The sequence below is a fragment of the Mesoplodon densirostris genome, chromosome 9 (genome assembly GCF_025265405.1).
Source record: "Mesoplodon densirostris isolate mMesDen1 chromosome 9, mMesDen1 primary haplotype, whole genome shotgun sequence".
NCBI lineage: Eukaryota > Metazoa > Chordata > Mammalia > Artiodactyla > Ziphiidae > Mesoplodon > Mesoplodon densirostris.
Genome location: NC_082669.1, coordinates 102,093,857 through 102,120,892, shown reverse-complemented (window position 1 = coordinate 102,120,892; position 27,036 = coordinate 102,093,857). Strand labels below are relative to the sequence as shown.

Below are 27,036 nucleotides of genomic sequence, written 5' to 3'. Positions count from 1 at the left end.
ATCCTGAGTCCTCTCAGCATGCACCACTGGGGCGGCTACAGTAGCTAATGGCTTTATGGCTGTAACATCCTTTGTTTACTAAGATGACAGGCAACATTCTTTGTCCACACTTTATTCTTTGTAGAAGGTATGAGACCGTGTGAGATATTCAAAGGCCAATATCATCCTCATTTTCCAAATGACAAAACTTACCTGCCTGGGAGTTTAAGTGTCTTGTTCATTGTCACAGGGCTAGTAATTAGCAGATCTCCTAGTTTGTTGGGCTTTTTCGTGGACGGCTCTGCCTGCAGCCAGCAGGGCTCTGACACACCAGGGAAGACATCAAGCATGCTTGGAAGCAGGGGGAATGGGCATGGAGCAGGGAGACCTCCCAGGGAAGGTGGCATTGAAGGACTCAAGAGGTTTCAATCATAAAAGAAAGGAGAGACGAAAGAATATTTCAGAAATAAAGAAGCTCTGTGAGCAGAGGCACAGAGCAGGGCCAGAGGAGCCACCCAGGGCAAGACTGCTTGGGGAGTGAAGTCTCCCTCCCTCCGTCTCCTCTGAGAGGCTGAGATAAAGGAGGAGGAGAGGCTGGGGTGTCTCCTGACTGATAAACAGGCTCCACCCAGAGGCCAATAGCTTGTGAGTGGGCACAGGGGCGCCAGGTGGCAGAAGCGCCCTTTCTCCAGGAAAAAGGAACTGGGGTGGGGTAGGAGGGAGGCCGTTTCCTGAATCCCCGTCCTCAGACTCAGCACCTAGAGCAGGACCAGGAAGGATTCTGGGAGCCAGAGAAAAGGCCAGACAGACGGCAAGTCCCCTGGAGAAAGCCATTCCCTTTTGGAGTCAGATGCCTAGGGTGGGAGGTGGGGCTGGATGGTGTGTGTGGGTGCCCTGCCTGCCCCTGGAGAAGAGGGATGTGAGGTTTGGAGAACGGGACCGGTGACGGGCGAAGGAGGGAGGGAGGTTAGGGATACCTTTAGGGGAGAGGTTCCTTCTGAAGCACTTCTGGGAGCACTGCCCTGGCATGCAGATACACAAGTGTGTGTGTGTGTGTGTGTGTGTGTGTGTGTGTGTATGGGGGAGTAGGTGGGCAGGGGGAGGTGTCCAAATGGCCTGATATAACTCTCTTCAATGTCCCCCCTTCCTGAACCAGCTCCTCTGTCGTCCCTCCTCCTCATTCAGTTCAGGAGGGTGGAGACGAGTCGGGGAGAGCCATGGGGTCTGAGCCAGCGAGTGGAGCGGGGACCCGCAGGAGACGGGAGGTAAGTGACCTCTGTGACCTGTGCGGGGCAGATTTATGACAACCCTGCCAGCTCCCAGGGGTCCAAAGAGGGCTGGGTTTGGGATAATGAGGGGTGTTATCTCCATACAAAGGGGCCCTAGCACTAACTGTTCCTTCTTTCTCCTCTCCCCCTCCCTTTCCCCACCCCTCCTCTCCCAATCCTCTCCATCTTGGGGTTTTCACCTCCTGGTTCTCTGCGCAGAGACCTCCAGAAGAGGGGCTGCCCACTGTATACAGCAGACAGTGGGCGATGGCCAGGCGAGCGCTAATGACAGTCCTGCTTTTCAGTCTAATCCTTGGTGGTTCTCTGCTGCTTTGGGGCTACGTTTTCCAGGGCTGTGGTCCTGGTAAGCAAGATCCTAGATCTCCCACGACCCACTCAGCCCTCCCTCGTTCTTGGACCCCATCCATCCATCCATCATCCTGAGACTCTGTGTCCATTAACTGCCACTCATCCTGACCCTCTGGGGCCCCGGGTTCCTGATCTCTTCCCCCTTGAATCACGCTCCTGGCCGCCAGTCAGACCATTTCCTCCTCACCAGGGTCTCTGTCCCTTTCCCTCACCAGACATTCCTTTGCTTAGCCCCTTGGGGGAGCCCTCATCACTTTCTCTTTCCCAGCTCTGAGCTTTTCCCCACAGCCCACTGTGAGACGCCTGTGTGTCGGGACCTCCTGAGTCTTTACCTGGCCTCTGGAAACACCAGTGTGGCCCCCTGCACTGATTTCTTTAGCTTTGCCTGTGGAAACACCAACAGGACCACTAGTTCTTTTCAGGCTCTTGCAAAGGAGAACAAGCGCCGACTTCAGAGAATACTGGGTAAGGAAATCAGGGTGGAAGATTCTCTTGCCATGGGTGCCACTGAGCCTAGAATGATCACAACTGTTCCAAGCCTGTGTGCCTGTGGAACACCTGGTTTGCACCATCCTCCATTGGCTCTCAGGGAACTGCTAGATTTGCTTCTCCATCACCGTACATTTCATCACAGGTACCACCTCTCTTCCATCTCTTCTTGTCCCTCCCTTCATCTTTTCTTTACCTAATCCCTATCCTCTCTCCTTTCCCATTTATCCATGATTGCTCCATTCTCTCCAAGTTCTCCCTTTCACCAAGTTCCATCTTCTGTGTTATCTCCCTTAAATTTTCAATTTCTACCCTATGCCAGGTGTCTTCCCACACTGGCATCTCCTCAACACCTGTTGCACTTTAACCTTTCTCTCCATCACTCTCATTGTCCAGCCTTCAAATCCTTCTTGTCTCCTAATGCGCCCTTGTCAGTGTTATCCTCTCCCTCCCATCGCTTCCCAGACCCCCCTCTTTTCACCATTATCTCCTGTTCTCCCTGAAACCTTGGACCATGGTGTGCAAGTTGAACTGGAAGAAGCTGAACTGGGATGATGGAGATGACTGATTGGAGATGATGGTGGGAGGAAAGAAGTGGCCTAGTGGGTGAGAAGTGAGGGAGGGGTCTTTATTGGGTTGTGTGTAAGGGAGTGAATATAGATGGGCACAAAAGAGATGCTGGAGGGAGAGGAGGACCAAGTTAAAAAGCCTGGAGGTAAGAAGATTCCTGTAGATGGTGGCGGTGTTGAAAAGAACTGAGAGGAAAACTATGAGGGAGGAACCAAGGCCACATAGGAAGTAGGAAGTTGGTCCCAGGAAGTTGGTGGATGGTGGCGAGGATTTGGGAGGAAGCATGTAACAAAAGGAATGCATTTCCTGCATATGGGAACCCAGAGAACCTGTTGACAGTATCAGTTGGAATCTGGAAGAAATACATGTATCCCTTTGCCCTCCTTCTTTTGATGGGAAACAAGTGGAGGTGGGTATTGCCTGCATGGTAGAGGGGCACGCTTTCACTTAAGGTATGGAGACGAAAAGAAAAAATACACTTCGGACAAATTCTGCTGCCCATAATAGAATGAAAGGATGTCAGGGGGACTGAGGGAGAGGTGTTAGATATTAGAAGGTGGAGGATTCAAATGGGTTTGTGTTTGGGTTATGGTCCTGTGTTTGTTTGTTTGTTTCCTGGGATCAAAGAGAGGGAAGAGTCCAGACTAGGGGAGCCTGCCCCGATTTTTTCTCTTTGCTAAACATTTCCTCATGCGCTTTCCTCTCTCCGATCCCTGAGAAATCCTCTGATTTCCCCAATATTTCTACTTCCTTCATTCATCTCCCTCCTGCCTCTCATTTCTACTTTCTCCTTTTTCCAAACTCTACTTATTCCATCTCTTTTCTGCCTCCCCTTTTTGTCTTTTTTTTTTTTTTTCTTTTTGCGGTATGCGGGCCTCTCACTGTTGTGGCCTCTCCCGTTGCGGAGCACAGGCTCCGGATGCGCAGGCCCAGCGGCCATGGCTCACGGGCCCAGCCGCTCCGCGGCATATGGGATCCTCCCAGACCGGGGCACGAACCCGTATCCCCTGCATCGGCAGGCGGACTCTTAACCACTGCGCCACCAGGGAGGCCCCCCTTTTTGTCTTTATTTCCTTTCTCACCTTTCTTCCTTTTTTTTTGGCCGCGCTGCTCAGCTTGTGGGATGTGGGATCTTAGTTCCCCAGCCAGGGATGGAACCCGGGCCCTCGGCAGTGAGAGGGTGGAATCCTAACCACTGGACCGCCAGGGAATTCCCTCACCTTTCCTTTATCTTCCTCATTGTCTTCTCCGTGCTCCGGTTCCCAGCTCTTTTTCTTCCATCAAGTTGATCCAGCTCATCCCGTCTTCCCAGTTTTCCTCATCCCTCTCTTTCTCCCCTTCCCTCCTTATCCCTGGAAGTCTTCCCTTTCCTATAACCTTTCTGTCTCCCACCTTCCTGGCTGGTTTCCTTGCTGCCCCACTTTTTTAATTCTCCCACACTTCCTTTCTAGAAGCCCCAGGTTCCTGGCGTCTGGCCTCTGGGGAGGAGAAAGCCTTCCAATTCTACAACTCCTGCATGGACACAGGTGCCATTGAGGCTGCAGGGGCTGGTCCCCTCAGACAAGTTATTGAGGAGGTGAGACCTGGGGCATCAACTTTTCTGGATGCATAACACGCAAGACCAACATATGCTCAAGGCTGCCATTTTTTCCCCCTAGAGGATGGGTCTCTTTCCTAGGAATTTGGGAGGGAGATGGAAATGGCAATGGCCTGTGGATGTATTAGGACCTTGGGTGAGGGTAGGGAAAGAGGGATAGAGGTGGAGCCCTAAAGGGGTTAATGGACTCAGAGTAGAGGTCAGGAAGTAGCAATGGTGGTGGGGGGGTTGGTCTCAGAGACTGTCCCTGTGCTGAGCCCTCTCTCTCTTCTTCCCAGCTTGGAGGCTGGCCAATCTCCGGTGACTGGACTCCCTTAGACTTTAACCGAACTCTGAGCCTTCTGATGAGTCAATATGGTCACTTCCCATTCTTCAGAGCCTATTTGCGACCTCTTCCCGCCCCTCCGTACACGCCAGTCATCCAGGTGAGGGAGGCACTGGCAAAAAATGTAGTAAAACCTGGGCCTGACTCAGATTTCCTCTGAGAGGAAAAATGTGCAATCCAGGGAAGAGACTTATCTTTAGGGAAATTATTGATGTGAGAACCAGGGACTTTAGGTGAGATTAGGGAAAGGAGCAGCAGGGCCGGTTCTGGGAAGACAGAAGTAGTCTTGGTTTTCCTTGTAGCTTCTCTGAATCACCCCCAGGGTCTCTCAACTAGTTCCCCAGTATTGCCCTCCTATTATTTAGTCTTCATTGTCCCCAGAGGGACCTTTCTAAACCAAGAGCTAATTATGCTGTTGTCGCTGTTTAAATGGCTCACTAGGTTATCAGGATCTGGTTCTTAATCCTTAGCAAAGCCTTGCAAGTCTGACCCTTACAAACTCCTCCAGCCTTATCTCCTCCTTATACCCCAAGCCATGCTCCCTCACTTACAGCCCCAAGGATATTCTTCAGTTCTTTGCATACATGGCTTCCTTTGCCTGCAATGCTACGCCTCAGTTCGCACACTCAGCCTGGAAAACTCATACATATTTTTCAAATTTTGGCCTTGATTACTATCCCTTCCAGGAAATCTTCACTGAAACCCTGGCTGAGATGTAGGTGAACCCCTCTGTTCTCCCATTTCCTGTCATCTCAGCATTTAGCACTGTGTTGAAGACTGAGCCTCTTAAGAACAGGCCCACGGTTTATTCAGCTCAGGTCCTTGGTACCTAGCACAGGGCCAGGCATCTAGAGGCCCACACCAGGTGTTTGCTGAGCGGGTAAAAAAAATTAAAGCCTTGGAGGCATCGGTATTGTGGTAGGCAATGTGACCCTATATATTTGGCCCCTACTCTGAAAAATGCCACGAAATTACATGAGGATGAATATACAAGAACTGATAATGCACATGAGGCATTCTCAAATTCAGTTCTAAAGGGTGTGCTGAGGAGTTTAACTGGTGTGGCCTTTGGAAATTGGTTAAGAGCTGAAATGGTTAAGGAGAAGCTCAAAGGAGGGAGAGTGTGGGCTGTCCTGAAGCCTGGTTGATTCATACAGCTGACGGTGAAGCTAAAGGGCCTTATAAGGGCTGCGGGGAAGTCCTGAGCTAAGGGAAGAGCCTGGAATGGTGTGACCCCTCTGTGGGGTCAGCAAGGAGGCTGGTCTGTTGAACAGAGGATTTGCGGGTAGGGGTGGGGTGCAGTGGAAGGTAAAAGTAAGGCTGAAGACATGAAGTTGAGACTGATTATTCCCGGCCTACGACACTGGACTGAGGTGATAACTTTTGACATAATAGAAAAAAAAAAGAGCTACAGAGGCCTTTCAAATATGATGGTTGTACATAGAGCCCAAGTACAGTCAGCGGTTTTCGAGGTCAACCTAGAGGTGCTGAGGCAGCTAGATGAGCAACGTTGATTCTGAACTAAGATGATTGTGGCAGAAATGGAAAGTGAGGCCAGGCATGAGGATGTAGGCAACTACCTACATCCTCATCCTAGTGGTGATGGATGGTCCATGGTGATTCAACAGGACCTGGTGACTGACTGAATATCAATAACAGAAATGGAGAAACTAGACAATGACCCCACAGTGTTGGTTTGGTGTGAATGGGAGGAGGGTGGTTCCCATCACCTTGAGACTGAATGGTCTCTGAGGGGAAATACAGGTAGAGAGAGTGGACTACAGTGGGAGCACCCCTATGAGGTGGTGCTGGAGAAGAGTAAGAATGGTCAGGAGGTGGGGGTCAGATCAGCTCAGCTGAGCCACAGAGGACAAGGGAGAGACCAGTTCAGGAGGGAGGGGTTGTCTTTGATTCCAGAGACTTCTGAGCTTAGAAAATAAGGAATGAAAAGACACCATTGGAAACCTTCTAGACATAGCATCAAAATAGTCATGGAAATGGACTCATTTTATGGAGTTAGGAGGAAGGTAAGGAAGTTGAAGCAAAGGCATAGATGCCTTTTAGTTCTTTAAAGTTTGGACAGAAAATGTGACAAAGGAGTCAAGTGAAAGCTTTATTCAAGATAGCAGAAAAGTATATAGCTCCAGGTGGGAGTAGGATATTGAAGTCGGAGAAGTAAAACAAAAAACATGGGAGCAAAGATCTTCGGGATAGAAACAAGGACACACCGATGTCAGAAGTAGGGTGAAGCATGTGAGGGTAGTGGGCTACTTTCCTGGGGTGCAGAATTTAAGAGGGTACTAAAACTCACTAATCAAGATAAATAGTATTTCAATAAATATTTTTTAAATGTCAAAATCAATGCAAAAATCCATGATGAACAAAATATCAAATTTTTGTTCATCGTGGATTTTTTTTGAAAAAACAATGGATCAAAACTTTATTGCAGACTTTTGGGGAAACATCTACAATTCAAAATAAATGATCAAAAATACATTGTGGTTTTTGGGAAAAATACATGATGAGCAAAGTTTTGCTATTTTATTCTGTGGGGATTTTTAACATTAATTTAGATTTTTAAAATTTCAATTCAAATATTATCGATCTTGATTACTGAGTTTTCAGTACCTCTCAAATTTTGCACTTGAGACGGGTATCTCATTCCCTTTACCCTAGACCTGGCCCTGGCACAGACAGTGATTCCCTACAGGACATGGGTTATTATGCTTCTCTCTTGCTGAGCACCCCAAACTGGTTGAAATACCTTCTTTGCACATTTGCATGTCTGTACTCTTTGCCCATGTCCCTTGCCCCCAGTCCCTGCCTTTCTTTGCTCTCTGGCTCCTCCTCTGTGCCCCCTTTAGTCCATCTCCTGGGGCCATCTTCCTGGTAAATCCCCATCTCCCCACACCTGTCCTCTCCTTCTTCCACATTCCCCACTTCTCTCAGTCTCTCTTGTGTCCAGATAGACCAGCCAGAGTTTGACGTTCCCCTCAAGCAAAAGCAGGAAATGAACTATGCCCAGGTAAGATGGCACTGGGGACCAAGGTCCTGACCTCTTGTGCTAGAGAAAGGCAGGGGCCGATGGTGGCTGTGACTGAGGTTGCCTCTCCCCCAGATCCTGCGGGAATACCTGACTTACCTGAATCGCCTGGGAACCTTGCTGGGAGGAGACCCAAACAAGGTGGGAGAACACGCCTCCTTTTCCATCTCCATTAACTCACAGCTGTACCAGTTTCTGAGGCCCCTGGAGCAGCAACAGGCACAGGGAAAGCTCTTCCAGATAGTCACGATTGACCAACTGCAGGTACCTTGAACCAGGGACTGGATGAAGATGGGCCTGAGGGTCTCGCTCCCAAACTTTCTTGACCTTCTTGGCTTCTTTCTCCTTATTTCCTTCATTCCGTTCCATCCCTAACTTTCCTGGCTCCATCCTTTCCCTCAACCCCCCCTCCCCACTCCCTTTCCTACCTGAGGGAGGGGATGGTCCCCCTCCTCCTTTCCTGTCCCCCCAAGCCTCCGTATCCCTCCTTTAAGGAAATGGCCCCTGCCATCGATTGGTTGTCCTGCTTGCAAGCGACATTCGCACCAATGTCCCTGAGCCCCTCTCATCCCGTCGCAGTCCATGACCTGGAGTATTTGAAAAACATGTCGCAACTGGTTGAAAAGCAGCTGTCGAAGCACAGGTTTGCCCCACGTGGGAGGGTGACGGAAAGAGGGTCCAAGGACCGGAGGTCTCAGGGACAAAGAAGGCTGGAGAGTGCAGGCTAGTAAGGGCCTCGCAGAAAGATGGGAGGGATCCGGGGCCACGTGGGGGCAGAGAGGGGGTGGGATGGACGGCCCAGGAGGACATGGTGGAAACAGGAAGAGGGGCTCGGGGGGCATGGGGTAGGGAAACACACACGCAATGAGGCATCCAGGTATCTGACAAGACATGGGGTTTGCTGGGAGTAGCACCCAGCCTGTGAAGAAACTCTGAGCTGTGGGAGAGGCTCGAAGGCCAGTTGCTGGGGACAGCAGCTGAGGGGTGTGGGTGGGAGGAGAAGGTACGTGGGATGAGTAGATGGAGGAGGTGAAGGCTGGGAAGAACCTGGGGGAGAGGCTGTTTCTCATCTCTAGTGAGAGGATTCTGGGGCCCTTGTGCGAAAGACCAGGGCGTCGAGGAAGGTGGGAGGAGGGAGGGTGAGGCTCCGTGTTGGGCTCGCTGCTGTCCCTGATACTGTGTGGCCACCACTTGGAGGCAGTGACTTCCTTCCAGGGCCTTGGGCTCAAAGCCCATCTTCATAGTAACTCAGTGGCAGCAACATCTAGAAATTCTCTCAGGGAGAAGCAAACAACCATTCATACAGGTGGGAGCAGGTCTATGTAAGGATACAAATCAAACCTGGTGAGAGAGTTGCCAGCAGGGCAGAGAAAGGTCCTGGATCCCAGCTTTGTTGCTCTTAGAAGATGCATCTTAAGATGAGCTGAGGTTTCTTGGTTGTGGAAGTAGCTGAATCTGTTTGGTTGAATCTAAGTGCAGGCTTCATCTAGCCCAGATCCTCCCCCACCCCCCTACTGTGACTTGAGAGGTCCGCCTCTTCATCTGGTTCTTTCTTCTATCATTCTCCACCCCAGCCCAACCTACATCAAGAAAAGCTCTTCCTCAAACAGACAAAAGTTTTGAACAGGGGTTGCCAGGGGCTGAAGGCTGGGGAAATAGGGAGAGGTTGGTGAAAGGGTACCAACCTTCAGTTGTAAGATGAACAAAGTCTCAGGATCTAGTGTACAACATGGTGACTATAGTTGATAACATTTAATTTTGCTTTGCTGTATTTTACTTTGTAGAGATTGTGGTTTTTTACAAATGAAAGGTTTGTGGCAACCTCGTGTCAAGCAAGTCTGTGGGCACCATTTTTCCAATAGCATTTGCTCACTTCATGTCTCTGGGTCATATTTGGGTGATTCTCACAACATTTCACCCTTTTTCAGTATTATTTTAATTGTTAAAGTGATCTGTGATCAGTGAACTTTGATGATACTTTAATCGTTTCGGAATTTTTTAGCAATAAAGTATTTTTAAACTAGGGTAAAAAAAAAGATAGAAAGAAAAGCCCTTCTTGACGTGTTCACATGTGAAGTAGTTATTCTCTATAAATACAGAGAAGGGCTTCCCCAAGAATATCAAGGTGACCTATACAAGGGGAAGCTTTTCTGGTGGTTTCCCCAGAGCCCGGGGGTATATTGTGGGTCTCTTTTCTCTCCACAGGGACTTTCTGCAGAGCCACATGATCTTGGGTCTGGTGGGGACCCTTTCTCCAGCCCTGGACAGTAAATTCCAAGAGGCACGTAGATTGCTGAGCCAGAAACTGGGGGAGCTGACAGGACGACCACCCACGGTGAGGAGAGGAGGGGAAGAATTCTCCCGGATCGGGGGCTAAAGGAGCATCTGTCATATGGGGGGATAAACGGGGGCCTAGCCCCCTCAGGGAGGGGCATGAAGATAGATGCCCCAGGGTCTGGAGGCACTCAAGACTTACACTGAGAGCTGAGGCACCAGGGACCAGACCCTTAGGCACACATCTGGCTACCTCGAGGGCCTTTTGCTGATTGTTAAAGTCTAGATATAAAGCTCTAAAGTGATCAGGACCTGCTTTTCCTTTGTCATGACCCCTAGACTATTTGCCTGGTTATCCTGAGCGCTGTGATTTGAGGGGCCGGACATACAGCCTAGGGCTCACTGGAGTAAGAGGCAGGGGCCTTCCCTTTGTCTAGGTGACTCCAGTGTTCCATGTCCAAAGGTGCTTCACAAAGAGCTCATCTCTGACATCCCGGGTTCTGTTGGCCACACCGTGGGCTTCGTGGTACAGGTCCCAACATATCAGGGGAAGGAGCTGTACCAAACGTGCTCCACTAACCAAAGTCTACTCTGTCCACACTCAGTTGCTGAGAACTTTGAAATCCTAGGTCAACACATCCAATCCCAAGAGGAGGCATCTAGAACATAAGATGCCCTCCAACCTCAGGCAAGGCCTCGGGGTAGTCTTGAAAATCACTGGGTTTCTTTTCTTAGTAATTTGTGGACCGTTGCTCTGCCTTGGAGAAACTCATGGCTTTGGCAACCTGAAATATCTGTGGAATTCAGAGAAGGGAATTGTAAGCACAGGGACTGGAATGTCGTTATTGCCTATTGAGCCTTTCAAATGTGCCACACATTTTTCTAAGCCCTTTAGATATATGAGCTGATTTGATCTTCACAACAATTCCATGAGGTGGGCAGACCATTCTGTCCCTGTTTTATTGATGGGTAAATTGAGACCCAAAGGTTAAGGATCTTGCTCTGGGTAATGTACCTAGTAAGCTGTTAGAGCTAGGATTTGAACTCTGGAAGTCTGGCTCCAGAGTCTGTGTGCTTAATCATTGTTTAAAAAAAAAAAAAAGAAAAGAAAAACCAAAAAACTTCCTAGAATTTTCACTTAGGTAGGCTAGTCCCCAAGAACCTTTGGCTCAGCCTTTCCCTTGACTCAGATGAGATAGAGCCCCAACCCCTCTTAGTTAGGGTTGCTACAAAATCCCTGGCACCAAACAGCCTCCTGGAAATCCCAAAACCATGGCCTGGTGGCACTTCTTGAAAGGTGTAAGAATGCCAACATTAAAATTCACACTTAAAAAACTTAGAAGGCTTATGAATTGCTAAAGTCACCACCCTTTATACACATATATATATCCTTTATATACATATTATAAACATCCTTATATATCTAATAGGATATATAATTGTCCTTGGGCTTAAAAGCTGAATCAAACCCTACCAACAAATAGTTCTGTGACTTGGTGAAGCCCTTTCACCTGTCTGGAACAGCACCAGGTATGACACATATTAATAATAAAAGCTGAAATACATTGAGGAGTTACTCTGTGGCAGGCATTGCTTATTTTATTTACTACTCCCAGAACCACTCTGAGGTCCTCAGAAAGGACATGTAATGTTCCCAAGACCACACAGCTCCTAAGTGAAGGAACACACTCCAAAACAGGTCTGTCTGACCTGTGAGGCCGTATTTTTAACCACAAACTGTGCAGGATTGAGAAATAGTGGGTGGTAACAAAAAATGCTTTGGCAAATTCTTTCTATAAAGGTCAAGATAGTAAATATTTTTGGCTTTGTGGTCTATGTGATCTGTGTTGCAACCACTCAACTCTGTCCTTGTAACACAAAGGCAGTCATACGCTAAGTAAATGAATGGGCGTCACTGGGTTCTGGGAAAACTCTGGTTTAGATACTCTTGGAATTCCTAGGAGGGAGAGATGAGGGTGGGTTTAAATGATCAGTGGGATATCTGAACGGGAGGTAGGACGGAAGCAGCATCTAGGGAGAAGAACAGGTTTTCCGGCGGAGAGAGGGAGATCATTTCTTTGCAACAAGGCATGGGGCAGGCTGGCTAAGGCCTGGTGCAGTGTAAGGGATCCTCCTGGTGGCTCTGGCTGAGTAGAGGTGATTGGGCTTGCAGGCCAGGCTGTCCTACTGCTGCTGGAGCCTGGCCTGGGGGGTTGAGAATCAGCCTGGAGGCCAGCACAACTGGAACAGAGAAAGCAAATAGGATAAGTAGGGAGGAAATCAGAGAGGGGAGGAGGGGATTATACTGGGCCTGGTAGGTCACTGTAAGGACCTGGGTTTTTCTCTGCATGTAACAGGGGCCTATAGAGGGATTTATCTGTTTTATGTTTTAAAAGATCATATTTTGAAGATAAGCAGCAGTGTTTCCTGACAGATGTGTGGTGTGAGAGTGAAAGTGGAGTCAAAGATACCACCAAGGTTTTGGCCTTGATTTGACCAAAATTTGTATTTCTGTCCAATGGTTATTATTATTTTTATTTTTATTTATGTATTTATTTATGGCTATGTTGGGTCTTCGTTTCCGTGCGAGGGCTCCCTCTAGTTGTGGCAAGTGGGGGCCACTCTTCATCGTGGTGCACAGGCCTCTCACTATCGCGGCTTCTCTTGGCCTCTCTTGTCGCGGAGCACAGGCTCTGGATGCGCAGGCTCAGCAGCCGTGGCTCATGGGCCCAGCCGCTCTGCCGCATGTGGGATCCTCCCAGACCAGGGCTCGAACCCGCGTCCCCCGCATTGGCAGGCAAACTCTCAACCACTGCGCCACCAGGGAAGCACCTATCCAATGGTTATTAATTACAGATGTCTAACCATATTCTTCTGAACAAATTCTAATGGATAATGCCTTTATTCAGAGGACTGTTAGGTCTCATTATCTGACCATATTTTGTTTATGACTTTTGAATATATTGTTAATGAAACTGGCTGTTAAGCCAGGTCTTCCTCTTATTTAACTTGAGAAGCTGAGTTGGGGAATTAAAAGCAGAACTTCACATTTTTGCCCATTAAATGTGAACTGTTTACATTCAGCCCAACATCCCAATTTATTCAGGTAATTTTAGCCTTTGTTTCAATGATCTGTTATTTCTGCCTCGGGTCATTCATGATTTTATTTATTGCATCTTCATCTAGATTACTGGTAAAATTCTGCAGAGGGAAGAGTATTGGGTCAGGTTACTGAAGACCTAGCGTAGAGTCGTCAGTTCATTTATGCAACACATGTTAATTGAGCCTCTATTATATGCCAGACACTTCTCCAGGCTCTCGGGAATCTTCATGAACAAAATAGACAAAAATCCTTGCCCTCAAACACTTACATTCTAATGGAGGCAGAATGACAGTAAGCTGAATAAAACATATTGGATGGTATTAAGTGTTATGAAAAAATAAAACAGGAAAGAGAGAGAGGCATACTAGGTGAGGACGTGCTACAGTGTCCAGTGGGGTGGTCGGGGAAGCTTGTACTAACTTGGAGTCATTAATCACTGATGTTCCCTTATGGATCAGCCAGTCAGAATCCACTCAAATCACACTGTCATTTAACGTGGATTTCTCCATCGATTTCACAAAGATGTAATTTTTGGTTTTACCAACTGCTGTCTTGAAATCAAAATAATGCCAACAGAGTGGGGTAGAACTTTAGGATTTACAGAGCACGTTCCACGTAGTATTTCCCCTGCTCTCCCAAGCAGCTTTGTGAGGCAGGCAGAACAGGCATTAGGCTCGTTTTTATAGCTGGCGTAACTGAAGTATGAGGGTTTAAGTTAATAATCCACAGTTAGTAAATACTGAATTCTCTGTACAGAGGGAGCACTGCGGTGGTCCTTGAGGCTGAATCTGGCCCATAGGTGTGTGTTGTTGGCCTTTGAAGCTTTTTACAAACTGTTAATGAACGGCCGACTTTCAAATATTAGGTGATGGCACAGCAGGAGTCAGAGTTCCAGCCTTTTTTGTTGTTGTCAATGTGAAGCTCTGGCTAACACTGAACTAGCCGTCTCCAGGGGCAACAAATGACTGGAGCTGAGTGATGCAGCCAGTAGGGCTGCGTCCCTCTCTCCGGTTGGCCGTACCCCTTCTTGTCCTGGGGTTCTGATGTTGGACTGCTTCTCTCACTTAGGTTACCTCATGGCCCCTGTTTGAGTTTGTGACTCCTGATCTACTGTTTATCCTAATTTAATGATCCGTTAAAAGTGATGACATTTAAAAAGGATTTTGATATTATTCGTCCTCAGTGATGCTATGCTGGCCCTCAGTAGTTACACATTATTTTCCAAGTGTTCAAAAATAGTCGGTTTAATGATTCATTCTAGAATTTTGTTTAGAAATTAACATTAAGGATTCCTGACTCACCTGTAATCTCTAAAATCTACCTTCCCCTTACTGAAAATTGTGCAAAAATTTGCTTCTCTCCAGACTCTTGGAATTTTTCCTGATTTTTATCATGTCTATCATTACTCATGGTTCTAAGCTTGTATCTGCAACTTTTTTTCTTTCTTTTTTAGAAGATTTTTTTTTCAAGTATAGTTGATTTAGAGTGTTGTGTTAACTTCTGCTGTACAGCAAAGCGATTCAGTTACACATATATATCCATTCTTTTTCATATCCTTTTCCATTATGGTTTATCACAGTGTTTTGAATATAGTTCCCTGCACTCTACAGCAGGACCTTGTGGTTTATCCATCCTGTACATAATAGTTTTCACCTGCTAATCCCACACTCCCACTGCCGCAACGTTTTTCTATTCCTTAAAATTAATCTTTTGAGCCTCATTATCCTGGGTTTGAAGTATTTCTTCCATCCTTCATATTTTAGCAATGATTTGTTTTCTTTTTCTCTATTTTCAATCAATGTGGTATACTCTATCACTCCATGTCTTGAGAGAGAGCTCAGATACTCATAACCCCCAGCAGATGAATATACAACCTGCCAACCTCCACTCCTAAGACTTATGTTCATTTATAGATTCTGGAAGTTATTTTCCTGCACATAGAACATATGACTCAGCACAAGTGTGACCAGAAGAATCCCAGAGTCGCACAGGGTGAGCAGTGGGGGGTCCGAGGTGGTGTCCATACTCTCCAGGAATCAGGTCAGGGCCTGCCGTGGCCTGAGCTATGGGCGACAGCATGGAACAGGCAAAGGCTGTTGGAGAGAAGGGTAGGCACCAGCAAAAGGGATCAGGAAACAACTCAAGAACCAGGAGGTATAGAAAGGGCAGGCAGGTCCACACTACCAAGCTCAAGGCTGATGTGTTTGCTACTGTCCTGGGTGCAGCCCTCCATCCCCGGCAGCAGTCTGATGAAAGGCAGTCTCAGAGCCGAGCTTGTCATCGGGGGCCTGCAGGGGATGGACACCAAAGGTGGCCAGCAGCACCTGCACTTGACCCAGGCATGGCTATCAGACCGAGGTTGCCTTTCTATTTGTATTTTTTTTTTCACATTTGTGAGTTTCAGAGCTCCAAGTAATACACTATAGAAAGTGTCTGAGTCCCTTCTCCTAACCAGGAGAGGGTCTTGAATAGGTCTCACGGCGAGGGGACAGACAAGAACGCACAGACGTGGGCAACCGGGTCTGGAACAACCTCCAAAATGATAAACGTTCTAATAGGCAGGCCCGGGAGGGTCTTCAATGACAGAAGTACTGGCCTTCCTTTCTATTTCCTCTTTGGTTGGAAGCCCCATAAACTCTCTCCAACCTTAGGTCCGGAATGTGTGGTGGCCGCCTAACTACCTTAGCTGCCAGGAGGTCTGGGGGAATAAATCAGTTACAGGAATGGAGTCTTGTGACTTCATCCCACTCAGCCCACATTAGCATGTTAGCCGGTTTTGCCTAAGTCCCAGCTCAGCTTTCCCTTAGGCCAGCTTCCTGAATTTGTTTCTCATCTGCCCTGCGTCATCTCTGGGCCTACGCTTGGTCGTCTCTTCAAAGCCGTCCACCCCAACATCTCTCTTTTATGTTTCTTAGTCTTTCCATCCTGCTGTTAACACATTATTTGACTGGGGGATTTTGGCAGAAACTAATGCCTGTGGCAGTAATAGGTCTCTGGACAAACGTGTTAAAAAACACCCCAGTTGCCAAGGCCCTCTATGAGTTTTTATTTTTTAATAAATTTATTTATTTATTTTTGGCCACGTGGGGTCTTCGTTGCTGCTCGTGGGCTTTCTCTAGTTGCAGCGAGCGGGGGCTACTCTTCATTGTGGTGTGCAGGCTTCTCATCGCCGTGGCTTCTCTTGTTGTGGAGCATGGGCTCTAGGTGCGCAGGCTCAGTAGTTGTGGTGCACGGGCTTAGTTGCTCCATGGCATGTGGGATCTTCCCGGACCAGGGCTCAAACCTGTGTCCCCTGCATTGGCAGGCGGATTCTTAACCACTGCGCCACCAGGGAAGTCCCCTCTTTTGAGTTTTTGTCTAACCATTTCTCTGCCTTTGAAGTTGAAGACGTCCATCCTCTCATCCTATATCCTTTTCCCTGATTTGGCAGAAAGTGTCTCAGCGCTCTGAATGCGTATATTTAGTCTTTTCTTTTTTCCTCTTCTACCAAACAATATGGCATCTAAAACCCAACTTTACTCTGATAACTTTCTTCTTTATAAGACAAGGTCTTACCATATGATCCTTAATAACCATTTGGAGAGTGGGGGAGGAAGGCAGGAGGCAGGGAGACTTTTCCTTCTTCAATTTCTCTTTTAAGTAAAGAAGCTTGGGAGGATGGGAGTCTCCGCTGGGCTCTGTGCATGGTGGGCGGGGACAGGGTGGCAGGCAGACCTGCTGAAGTGAGAGGGTTGGCTCTAGTCCTGTCGTTCCCAGGAGCCTTTCAGTCATCCAGAAGGATGCCTCCCAGTGGCCTGGCTTTCAAATTCAATAGGCAATAAACAAGGATCGTTTGCCCAACCCAGGCTCATGAGACTAATCCTGGAGGAGATGTGAGCCCCTCTTTGCTAAGCAGCAGGACCCCATGTGTGTCACCAAAAGGGGTTATAGAGTAAAGGGAGACAAGCCCAGAACGTCCAGCAAAGAGAGCGTGCTCTGGGGGTGGAGGTCTCGGTAAGACCGGCCTGGGAAAGTGGATGAGGACGACGCCTTGGCGGGGACCCTTCATTCCAGCTTTGTCTCTGTAGCCCTCCCACCCTCGCTGGATGACGTGTGTTGAGAAGACAGAAGCCTTCTTCAAGCCTACGCTGGCAGCCTTGTTTGTCCGTGAGGCCTTTGGCCCCAGCACCCGAAGTGCCGTACGTGAGGGCCCTTCCCCGCCCACCCATCCTCTCCTAGTTCTAGCAACTTTGCTCGTCTCCATGGTCTCTGTGGTCAGAGAACCAGCCAGTTAGAGAACCCAGAGAGGGACACGCTGCATCCCTAGGGTCTGCATGGTTTAGCTCTGAGACACAAAGTCCGCACGACACACAGTGACCTGGACAAGTCACCCAGCTTTCCTGCTCATGTGTTTCTTCAACCATAAAATGAGAAAATTGAACTGCATGACCTCTAAGCCTACCCCTTGTTTACCTATGATTTTTTTAACAACACGTGAAATGACGTCAGAATGGAATGCTATCATCTTCAGAAGTGCCAATAAATAACTACTGAATACTTTTCAGTGCCTACCATGTGCCTGATACTCTTATAAGCACTTTGCACCAACTACTTTAATTCCTACTATTATTATAATTTTAAAGCAGAGAGAACTGAAGCACAGGGGCTAAATAACTTGCCCAAGATCACACAGCTACCAAATAGCAGAGTTAGGATTTGAACTCAGGCTCCCAATGTTGTCATCCATTTTCCTCCATCAGGAAAGGAAAAACACACGGTGGCAGATGGCTGAGAATACAGTCAGTACACAGTCAGGGTGTGAAGCTGGACAGGCTTCGGCTTGTTGCAAAGCTGAGGAACCCTGGAAGATGGAGAGAGGAAATGCAGGCTGTAAGAAACAGGGTGTGAGGACGAGGGCCCTCGAGAGCAGAGAAGGGGATGGTGGTCCACCTCCTCCTGCCACTTTCTGAGCGGATTGCCTGGCCGAGAGAAAGGACAGTGTCACGGAAAGTGTCAGGAGTGACCCGTCCCCACCTTCCCCTTCTGTGCTTGGTACCTCCTTCACATCCCCACAGCTCTCCGTACCCTGAGTTTTTGGTCACCTAGTAGGTAGCCCTTTCCCCTTTCTGAGATCTTCCTCCTTCTGGCAGCCCCTCAGGGTCAAGGACCCTTCCTAGAGGCCCAGTGGGCAGGGCCCAGGACTGAGGCTGATCTTGATCCTGTTTCTTTCTCCCTGCCCTGTGCTGCCCACAGGCCATGGAATTATTCACTGCAATCAAGGATGCCCTCATCGCTCGCTTCCAGGTGCTTCCTTGGATGGATGAAGAGACCCGGGCAAAGGCCCAGGACAAGGTAAGGCCAGGAGAAGGAGACAGTGTGGGAACGTGTAGTAGGTGTGAATTGAGTGTTGGATCAAGAGATCACAGGGCCTGGAGAAGCGTGCTCAAGGCACACGGGCACAAGGCAAGTATAAACACCAATATGCCGCACACACATCCTGGTGACGCTACCAAAGGAAGGGACGGCAGTGAGCAGGAGAGATTCCTCCTGATAAGACTTGGGGCAGCTAGGTTCCTTCCACCTTTGTGTCTCTTCCCAGGTCACCCAGCTGCAGGTGAAGATGGGGGCCCCGGAATGGGCCTTGAAGCCAGACCCAGCCAGACAAGAATACAACGATGTGGGTTCCTGCCCTTGCCAGTTACTCTTAAATCCTCAACTTCTTCACCCACCCTGATCCACCAGAGGGGCAGACCGTCATTTTCCCTAGTTGATCCTAAAAAACCCCTTCCCTGCCCTGGTGCTGCTGGGGCCTGATGGGCGAATAGCCACTCTGTGGATCTTGCCAACAGAAGAGTAGAATCTTTGCAGGTCACATTGAGCGTGTGTGTGCCCTCGCACCCACGCATTCGTGTGACTTGCCTGAGTCTTTGTGTGCTGGTACGTGTGACGCCTGTCTGTACCACACAGGCACTGGTGTCACGGCGCTGGTTTTCCACCATTCTGGGGATGTCTGCGCATCAGGGCTTATCTGTCTGGGTTCAGATGTCCGCATCAGGGTATATCAGTGTGCCTCTACATTTGTCTCCGTGTATTCGAGCTGCCTCCTGCCTCCTCCCAGATACAACTTGGACCCAGCTTCCTGCAGTCCTTCCTGAGCTGTGTCCGATCCCGCCGAGCTAGAATCATTCGGAGTTTCCTGCAGCCTTTCCCCAACCACAGGTATGAGGGCGAGGGAGACACAGATACCGCATCCCAAAGATAGCCGTCCAAGATTAGCAGGAAAGAAAGCCAGAGGCTCAGGGGAGCAGGAACAGTGACAGTATTGGGGAAGGACGGCATGTAAGTGATAGAGCTGGTGTTCATATGTGCTCTTTCCACAGGTGGCAGGTGCTCCCATGGGGCGTAAATGCCTACTATTCAATACCTGACCATGTGGTGGTCTTCCCAGCCGGACTCCTCCAACCCCCATTTTTCCACCCTGGCTACCCCAGGTATGGGCCATTCTAAGTTTCCCACGAGCAATGGACCAATGTTATGACGTATGATGGATGCGACTTATGGTTGGAGAATTGGGGCCAAAAACGTGGAAGGATTCTGAGGGTAAGACAAGCCCTTGCCCCCTAGGGCTGTGAACTTTGGCGCCGCCGGCAGCGTTATGGCCCATGAGCTGTTGCACATCTTCTACCAGCTCTGTGAGTAGCACTGGGCCATTGGGAGATGGGGCCATCGGGAACCCAGGTGAAGGCCCCAAAGGCAGCCTAGAGGGGGAGAAGGGAGGCTGTGCGAGGGCTCCAGCGGGGGCGGGGGGCAGTTCTGAAGCCTTTGCAGTGCTCCTGGGAGCCAGCCCAGTTTGTGGTACCCCCATGTCTTCACCCCTGCATCACGCCTCACCGTTGCATTCCGTTGCCCCATTTTCAACAGTATTCCCTGGGGGCTGCCCAGCCTGTGACACCCATGCCCTACAGGGGGCGCTAGTGTGCCTGGAGCGCCACTATGCTGCCTTTCCATTACCCAACGGGACCTTCTTCAATGGCTCCCGCACATTCCTGGAGGATGCTGCAGACACGGGGGGACTGGCCATCGCACTGCAGGTACCTCACATCCCAAGGGCTGCGATCTATTTGTACCAGCAGAATAGACAGCCTGTCCCCAGTTTTTCCTTCCACCATCCCTCAGGCAAACATAGCAAAACTTTGGGCCCTTCACATCCCCACTGAACAGGTGGCAACTTGAGGACCCCCTCCGACTCCATAGAGCCCTCTTTTCTAGATCCATAGATCTGACGGCAAGTACCTTTTCTCCTGGCTCAGAGCAGTGGGTCAGTGCAGAACTTGGCATGAACTGGTTTTGGATGTTGCGTGTAGGGCATCAGCTTTCCAGATGGCCACGGGCCTAGAGCCTAAGGGCGACTCTCCATCCCACTCCCATATCCAGGCATACAACAAGAGGCTATTATGGTACCGTGGGGAGACCACCCTGCCCAACCTGAACCTCAGCCCCTGGCAACTCTTCTTCCGAAGCTATGCCCAGGTAGGCAGCCGACGCCTCCCACCAGGGCTTAGTCCATGTCACATAAATACCCTATTGTTAACACTCAGATGTTGTTAAACATCTTCCCCCAATGCCACCAACCCTCTGCTGCACACATCCCCACTGTCATCCTTTCACACATGTCCCCTTGGGACCATCCCTTCATCCTACTATAAATTCTTCTACCAGATTCAGCAGTGCCTTCAAAAAAAGGAGAACAACTCTATTCCCAAATTCCTCCTTGAGATGAGGCCAACTTTTATCTTCTCTCTCATTTCTTCTAGAAACACAGATCCCTTCAAAAAGGCCTTAGCAGACTACCTGTAGACCACATCCCTCCTCAGAGACCTCACCACGCAGTGGGGTCCCCACATGACATAACCCCCGCTAAGTGCCATCTTCTCCCTCAGCAGATAGTGCCCCAATTCCTCAGGATACTTAAAGACCCGCACAGTGTTCTTACAACAGACCCACCTCTAGGGCACTTACAAATGGTATGATTGCACAGACCAGCCCTCCCCAGATACCCACTGCCAGATTAAATGACCTGCAAATGGCAAATATCTTCCTTTCTCCATGTGGCCCTTGGAGCATTGCTATCCCTGCTTTTATCTTTGCTGTCCCTAGTTACCACCTGGTCACCAGGTCTGCCGTGTCCTGCTGACCCTGATACCCTGCTGTTCTCCTTACCCTGTATGGACCTCTCTTTCTCCCCAGGTGATGTGTAGGGACCCCAGCACCCAGGATCCTCAGGACACTCACAGCCCTCCTACCCTTCGAATCCACGGGCCCCTAAGCAACAGCCCAGCCTTCGCCAGACACTTTCACTGTCCCCATGGCACCCTCATGAACCCCTCCAGCCGCTGCCAACTCTGGTAACCCAGCTGGCTCCCAAAGAGACCTCAGTACAGGTGTATCAGCATCTCCCTGCCCCATCCCTGGAATCAGGGCAATACCTCCTCTCCCCTTCTGTTCCAAAAATAAAAGCTGGCCCTTGGCTTCTGCCTGTCTCTTAAGAACACTTTCCTGCTATGTCCGATGCCTAGAAGTCAGAAAAAATCAGAGGAGAAACCGCCAAGCAGAGTTCCAAGGACGTGAGACAAGGAAAGAACCAATGAATGAGCTAAAGGTCGGTGGAAACTGGTTAGAGACAAAATTAAGCTGCCCCCAATTGTTTCCAGGATTTGATTGTTATTACTTTCATTGTTGCTGCCTTCCTACCCCCAATCTGTTGTCCTGAACAAAGCCAGGAGAGGCTGGGGGAGAGAGGAGGGCAGGGGTCCCGGTGTCTCGGCTCTTGGACATGGCCCTCAGAGGGTGGGGAGGAAGGTGGGCAGGGGCCATGGACCGCTGAGAGGCCAGCACGGGGTCTCTCTGATGCTGCGTCCCGAGGGAGAGGGTCATGGGCAAGAGCCAGGAAGCCTCATGTACGTCACCCTTGGGAGAAGCGCTCCGGAGACCCACGGGGAGGCGGTCAGTAAGCTACCGTGAAGCGGAGGCAGATGTCCAGGTCCTCATCCAGGAATCAGGCCACCACCTCGGCCTCCAGGTCCCTCATAGAAAAACCACGATGCTGGCCAGGTTAAAGCAGAAGGCGAGGTCAAACAGGCGGCCACGGCTTGCCACTGCCTCTGACGTCTGGTCGTCCTCTTGCTGGGTCATGTCTACTGCCTGCCACAGCTCGCCCACTGAGGAGGCCACAAAGTGCTCTTCAAACTGTTCTTGATCTTGGTCTGAAACAGGGGACGGGGGACAGCATGAAAGGACTGTTTGTGACTGCCCCACCTCCCCGCCCCTGGCCCGCCTTGGAAAGAGGGAGGCGTTGCGGAACCTGGGAGCCCAACTACCCACACCCTTGTTCTTGACCACAGAGGCGATGCTCCATCTGGGGGGGGTCTCTTCTGGTCTGTGTGCAGCCATAGCCCCAGTTCAAGGGCACACACTCCCCACTGCCAATTCAAACTGCCTCCTCCAAGGTGTTACCTCATTTGGGGAGTGAGGGACCAACGTAGAGAAGGGTGGACTTCAAAGACCCTCTTCCCGTACTCACAGGGTCCCATGCACATCAGCTGGCCCAGGCACACCCTGAGTATGGCCCTGGCGAGGAACCGCGGCTCTAGGCCCTTTACACGACACTCACACTGCAGTAGTAGGGCCTGGGGTGATCGCCCATAATCCAAACCTATCTCAGCTTTCCCTCTGGCCTGACCAGTGATCTGACTCCAAAGAGATCTGGTCCCCGGCTTCAGGCATCGTCCCACTTCTTCACCTACCTGTAGAGGGTGTTTTCTCTTTCTGACTCCTCTCGTCCAGGCCTGGGCTCCCTTTCTGAGGCATCACCCCCTTGACCCACAGCAGCAGCAGGATGGATGCCAGGAATGCTGCCCTGCAGAGCTGGGAGCCCAGGGAAGTCATGGGCCTTTCCTAGTCCCCAGTGCCCGGCAGGACCCCCTCCTCCCTTCCCTGTCTGTTGTCCCAGACCTTACCCCTTCCCAGCACCGTTTTCTCCCCTTCCCTTCCATAGGACCTCTGATGTCATGAGCTCTGTGACATCACAGCCGTGGGCCTGACCCTCATCCTGGAGAGTTCCGTTGGCAGGCAAGAGCGTGGAGAGTGGCTGGCAGGGGGCAACTGAGGCTTCCAGGATGACCACAGTGGGCCATTCTGTGCAGAGCCACAGCAATGACTTAAAAGAGTTTGTGGAGTCCTTGCACGTCCATTATATCATTAGATCCATATAGTAACCAGGACTCAAAGTCACGGTATTGCCATACCCATTATATAGATGAGGAAACAGGTTCACAAAAGAAATGCTTCGCCCACTGAAGATGACATAGAGCAGAGAAGGGCTCTTGGCCGTTTCTTTAGATTCTAAATATCACATCTTCCCACTCCTCTGTATAGCCTTTCTCAAAGGAAAGCGACTTGCATAAACTGAGACCCAGACCAGATGTCGAAATGGGCATCTTCAAGTCCTGGGCTGTGCATGAAACTCAGCTCCATCAGAAATGAAGGAGGGGGAGGGCGTAGGTGGAGGAGGGGATGGGTACCTGCTCTGGCTGTGAGAGAGACAGAGAGCCAAGTGCCTTGAACCCAAGTGGAAACCTGTCTCTCCTCGTCCTCTCCCGGACTTCCCTCTGTCCTAGCCATTGCCGTCTTGTACTGATAGACTGAACACCGTCTTCCCTCATTCCACATCCTCCTGTACTCAGACACAGAGGAAAAGTTGTTAGAGACCCAGTGTCTAAACTCCATCTCTAAAGGGTGGGAGGAGTTACAGTCTTCAGAGAAAAATCAGTGTGGCAGACAGAGGCAAGGATCCCAAGTAACGGGTCTCAAGAGACCTGCCTTCACGTCCCAGTGCCTGCCCCTGCCCATGACCCTGGTGAGCACAGACCTGTTGGTAATGGGCTGTGGCTAATTAGCGTCTGCTTCCTGGAGCAGAGAGATGGGGAGACAGGATGAAGCCCCACCCTGAAAAGCCAGAGACAGATACTGGCCATGAGCGACAGGAGGGGGTGCCAGGACAGGTGGGAGGGGGGGTCTTAGACACGCTGGAACAATCACCACCAGCTCACACCGCTCCTGGCGTCCACACACCCCGCACCTGAAGGAGCCACCAAGTGCAGGGGTGAGGATGTGTGCAGAAACACGTACCCTTCCTGAAAGAGGGGATCACAGAAATGGAAGGGCCCGTGGAGCTTCCTTCCCACGGATGCCCCCCATGCCGGCAGACGGGCTTATCAGGAGACTCCTGGACAGCCGACACGGCCTCCTGTATACTTCCTGGTGATCCGAGCCAGGTGACAGGGTGACTGGGCAGCGGTACAGGAGGTCACTTGATGATGGGAGAGGCACGATTCAAGTAAGCAGGTGACCCTGTTCACCTGTCCCTTGCACTCATTGACCTGCAGGTTCAGGAAATGATGCTTGAATGGAAAAAAATCACTAACAACCTCCTGGCTATTTGGGGGAGGAGCCTCTTGGTTTAAGGCTAAATGAGAAGCCATCTCCGGCTCTGTGAGTTTGCCTGGGGAGGGTAGTTGGGCGTCGGGGTGTCTTACAGGGGCGGCTGGAGAGGAAAGAACCGGGTGGCATCGCTCCCACTGCCCCCATTCCTTCACCACCCGCCTGCCTGATGCCCTGTGCTGAGGAGATAAATCCTTGGAGGAAGCCAGGAACCCCTTCACATTTTTTTCTTATTACAAAAGTATGTTAAAAAATTATGAAAAACGAAAAAGGCAAATAATTCTACCATCCAATGACAATTCCTCTTCATGTTTTAAAGGATGGTATTCAAATTCTTTCCCTACATGGCTGTGAGCAGGTGGGGTGGGAGGGTATGACCTAAACATTGAAATCTGGGTTTATATGTTTTCCTTCTCCTCATCCCATCAGAATAAGAGATCTGGCTCCCTTGGCACCAAGGGTCTCTGGGATAAGACAGGGAGGTCGGGTCCCTGGACTGGCTCTTACATACTCGCTCTGGACCCCGAGGCATCATCTTGCAGGGAAGCTGCTACCTGAGGGAGAGAGCTTGTAGGACTCCTTGTCTGCGGAAAGCTGCCGGAGAATGAGGACGGATGAGAGGAGAGAAGGGGGAAGAGGGTGGTGATGCAGGACGTGACAAAGGGTATGGGGGGACGGGGAGGGAAGCCAGAGGAGAGAACTCCTTAAAGATGAGGAGGCCATTTCTGAATCTCCAGCCTACCAGGTAAGACAGGAGGGACAGCTTGGTCCCCTTCAGGCAGCTTGTTCCTGCCCCTCTCGTTGGAGAGGACGGTGCAGGCCAAGGAGCGCAAGTGGGAGGGGAAGACCCAGAGGTGGAGACCCACGCATGGAGGGGGGCCCCCTTTCCTCCTCCGGGACCCAAGGACCATGCCCTTGGTGGCCAGCCCTGCACACCTGCTCTGTGCGGCTCTGACCGGCCCCTCCCGCCTCCACTCCCTCCAGGACCAGCGTTAGGGGTTGAGCGTTTCCGGGCAGGTGCTCCTTTCCTCTGCCGGCCTCTTATCAGCACATCTACACCCCCAGCTCACCCTTATCTCTCCCTCCATCTCCTTAGACTGCAAGTCCCAAGGCTTCAGAGGTCATTGCAACCCCACACTGCTCCAACCCCCAGCAAAGCAGAAAATGTCCCACAAGGTGACCCCTCCCCCTTCCCAGCCGGCATCTCTCCGCTTCCTGAGGGAGAGCATGCTTCCTCGTCTCAGGCACCTCCTTTTCTTATTTTCCTTTCAATTTTCGTCCGTCTCTAAAGGTAATTTTGTCCATCCTTCAGTCTCTGGAGACGCGCTCTCTTTCTTACAGCGAAAGAAAGGAGAGGTCCCTGTTCCTGAACACCTCCAAGGGGGAGGGTCCCCAGCCTGTCTCCACCCAAGCCTCTCACCTTTATAGGCAGAAGGCTCCCAAGAAGTCACGAGGTCTGACGGGTGATTCGGACCTAAGGCTTCCACCTTGCAAGCCAGCTCCAACTTTGCCACCAGCCGTGGGTAATCACACGCACGTCTCCCTGCTCTGTCTTCTCATTTAGGAAACAGAGAACCTTCAGCCTGTTCCCAGGTACCTCGCAGATCTACTGAATGACTGCAATTCAATAACGTGGATATACCTCTTGGAAAACAACAGGAAGAAAAGTGGAAATTGTCATACCATAAAATAATCAAACACTGTCTTATCTTTATACGCATACGCCTCCTGTTGACTTACTCCTGGAGAGAGTCCCAAGATTTCCTCCAAGTTCCTGCTGTTCCGCCTCTGTGGGGGTGCTGGGCTCTCTGGGGTCTCCTCTGACTGGAAGGGAGGAGCTGGAAGGGAAGAGGAGTCACTGGGCTGTGCCAGGAGGAGGCTCAGCCAGGAAACCTCCTTTGAGTCAGGGCTGCAGGGCTGCAGGGTGGAGGGCAGAGGTGACCACAGCTCAGACGAGCAGGTCTGGGGGCTTTTGAGCTCATCTATGGAAGAAGAATCAACTGTCCTTGAGCTGATACGATTGTGCTTTACAGACACTTCCATGAGAGCGTGTAAGTGTTACCCCGATTTTCCAGATTAGAAGATTAGGAGACTGAGGCACAGAAAACTCGCCTAACTGATTTGCAAGGACTCAGAGCCAGCATTCAAACCTGGACCTGCCTGATTGTGGAGCTGGAGGGCTTTGCTTCTGTACTCTTTTGCACCCAAGGTAATTGCTCACCTGGCTTGTGGGACCCACCTTTAGGCTCCCAGTCCAGATTCCTGGGCCACACCCCTCTCCTGTCCCGGTCTCAGCCGCCCTAGCCCACTGATAGGAACAAACTCCTTCCCCCTCCCCTCCCCGCTCTGGGGCAGGCTCTGTGCCCCAGGGCTCTCTCTAGAAAGAGCTCCTCCCCTCCAGGTAAAGCCTCTCTCTCTCCCGGCAGGGCCCCCAGTCCCCTCAGTGCACGTGCACACATCCCCACAGCCCACAGCGCACACAGGGCACCCTGGAGATACACTCGCTCTCCATCCCAGCCCCCACCTGCTCGCCCCCGCTTC

The 27,036-nt window shown here is 50.4% G+C and overlaps 2 protein-coding genes across 2 annotated transcripts; one reads left to right on the top strand and one right to left on the bottom strand.

Moving 5' to 3' along the window:
* Positions 1-1,196: 1,196 nt before the first annotated feature.
* On the top strand, positions 1,197-21,405 carry KEL (Kell metallo-endopeptidase (Kell blood group)). Its single transcript, XM_060107893.1, has 18 exons — positions 1,197-1,244; positions 1,467-1,611; positions 1,905-2,081; positions 4,127-4,251; positions 4,551-4,697; positions 7,563-7,622; positions 7,716-7,904; positions 8,135-8,283; positions 9,846-9,975; positions 17,085-17,195; positions 18,250-18,348; positions 18,596-18,673; positions 19,115-19,215; positions 19,377-19,487; positions 19,621-19,688; positions 19,918-20,087; positions 20,431-20,526; positions 21,244-21,405. The coding sequence occupies exons 1-18, from the start codon at positions 1,197-1,199 to the stop codon at positions 21,403-21,405; spliced, it is 2,166 nt and encodes a 721-aa protein (XP_059963876.1).
* Positions 21,406-22,080: 675 nt separating this feature from the next.
* On the bottom strand, positions 22,081-22,941 carry LLCFC1 (LLLL and CFNLAS motif containing 1). Its single transcript, XM_060107747.1, has 2 exons — positions 22,800-22,941; positions 22,081-22,259 (listed from the first exon to the last, which is right to left on the bottom strand). The coding sequence occupies exons 1-2, from the start codon at positions 22,939-22,941 to the stop codon at positions 22,081-22,083; spliced, it is 321 nt and encodes a 106-aa protein (XP_059963730.1).
* Positions 22,942-27,036: the final 4,095 nt, after the last annotated feature.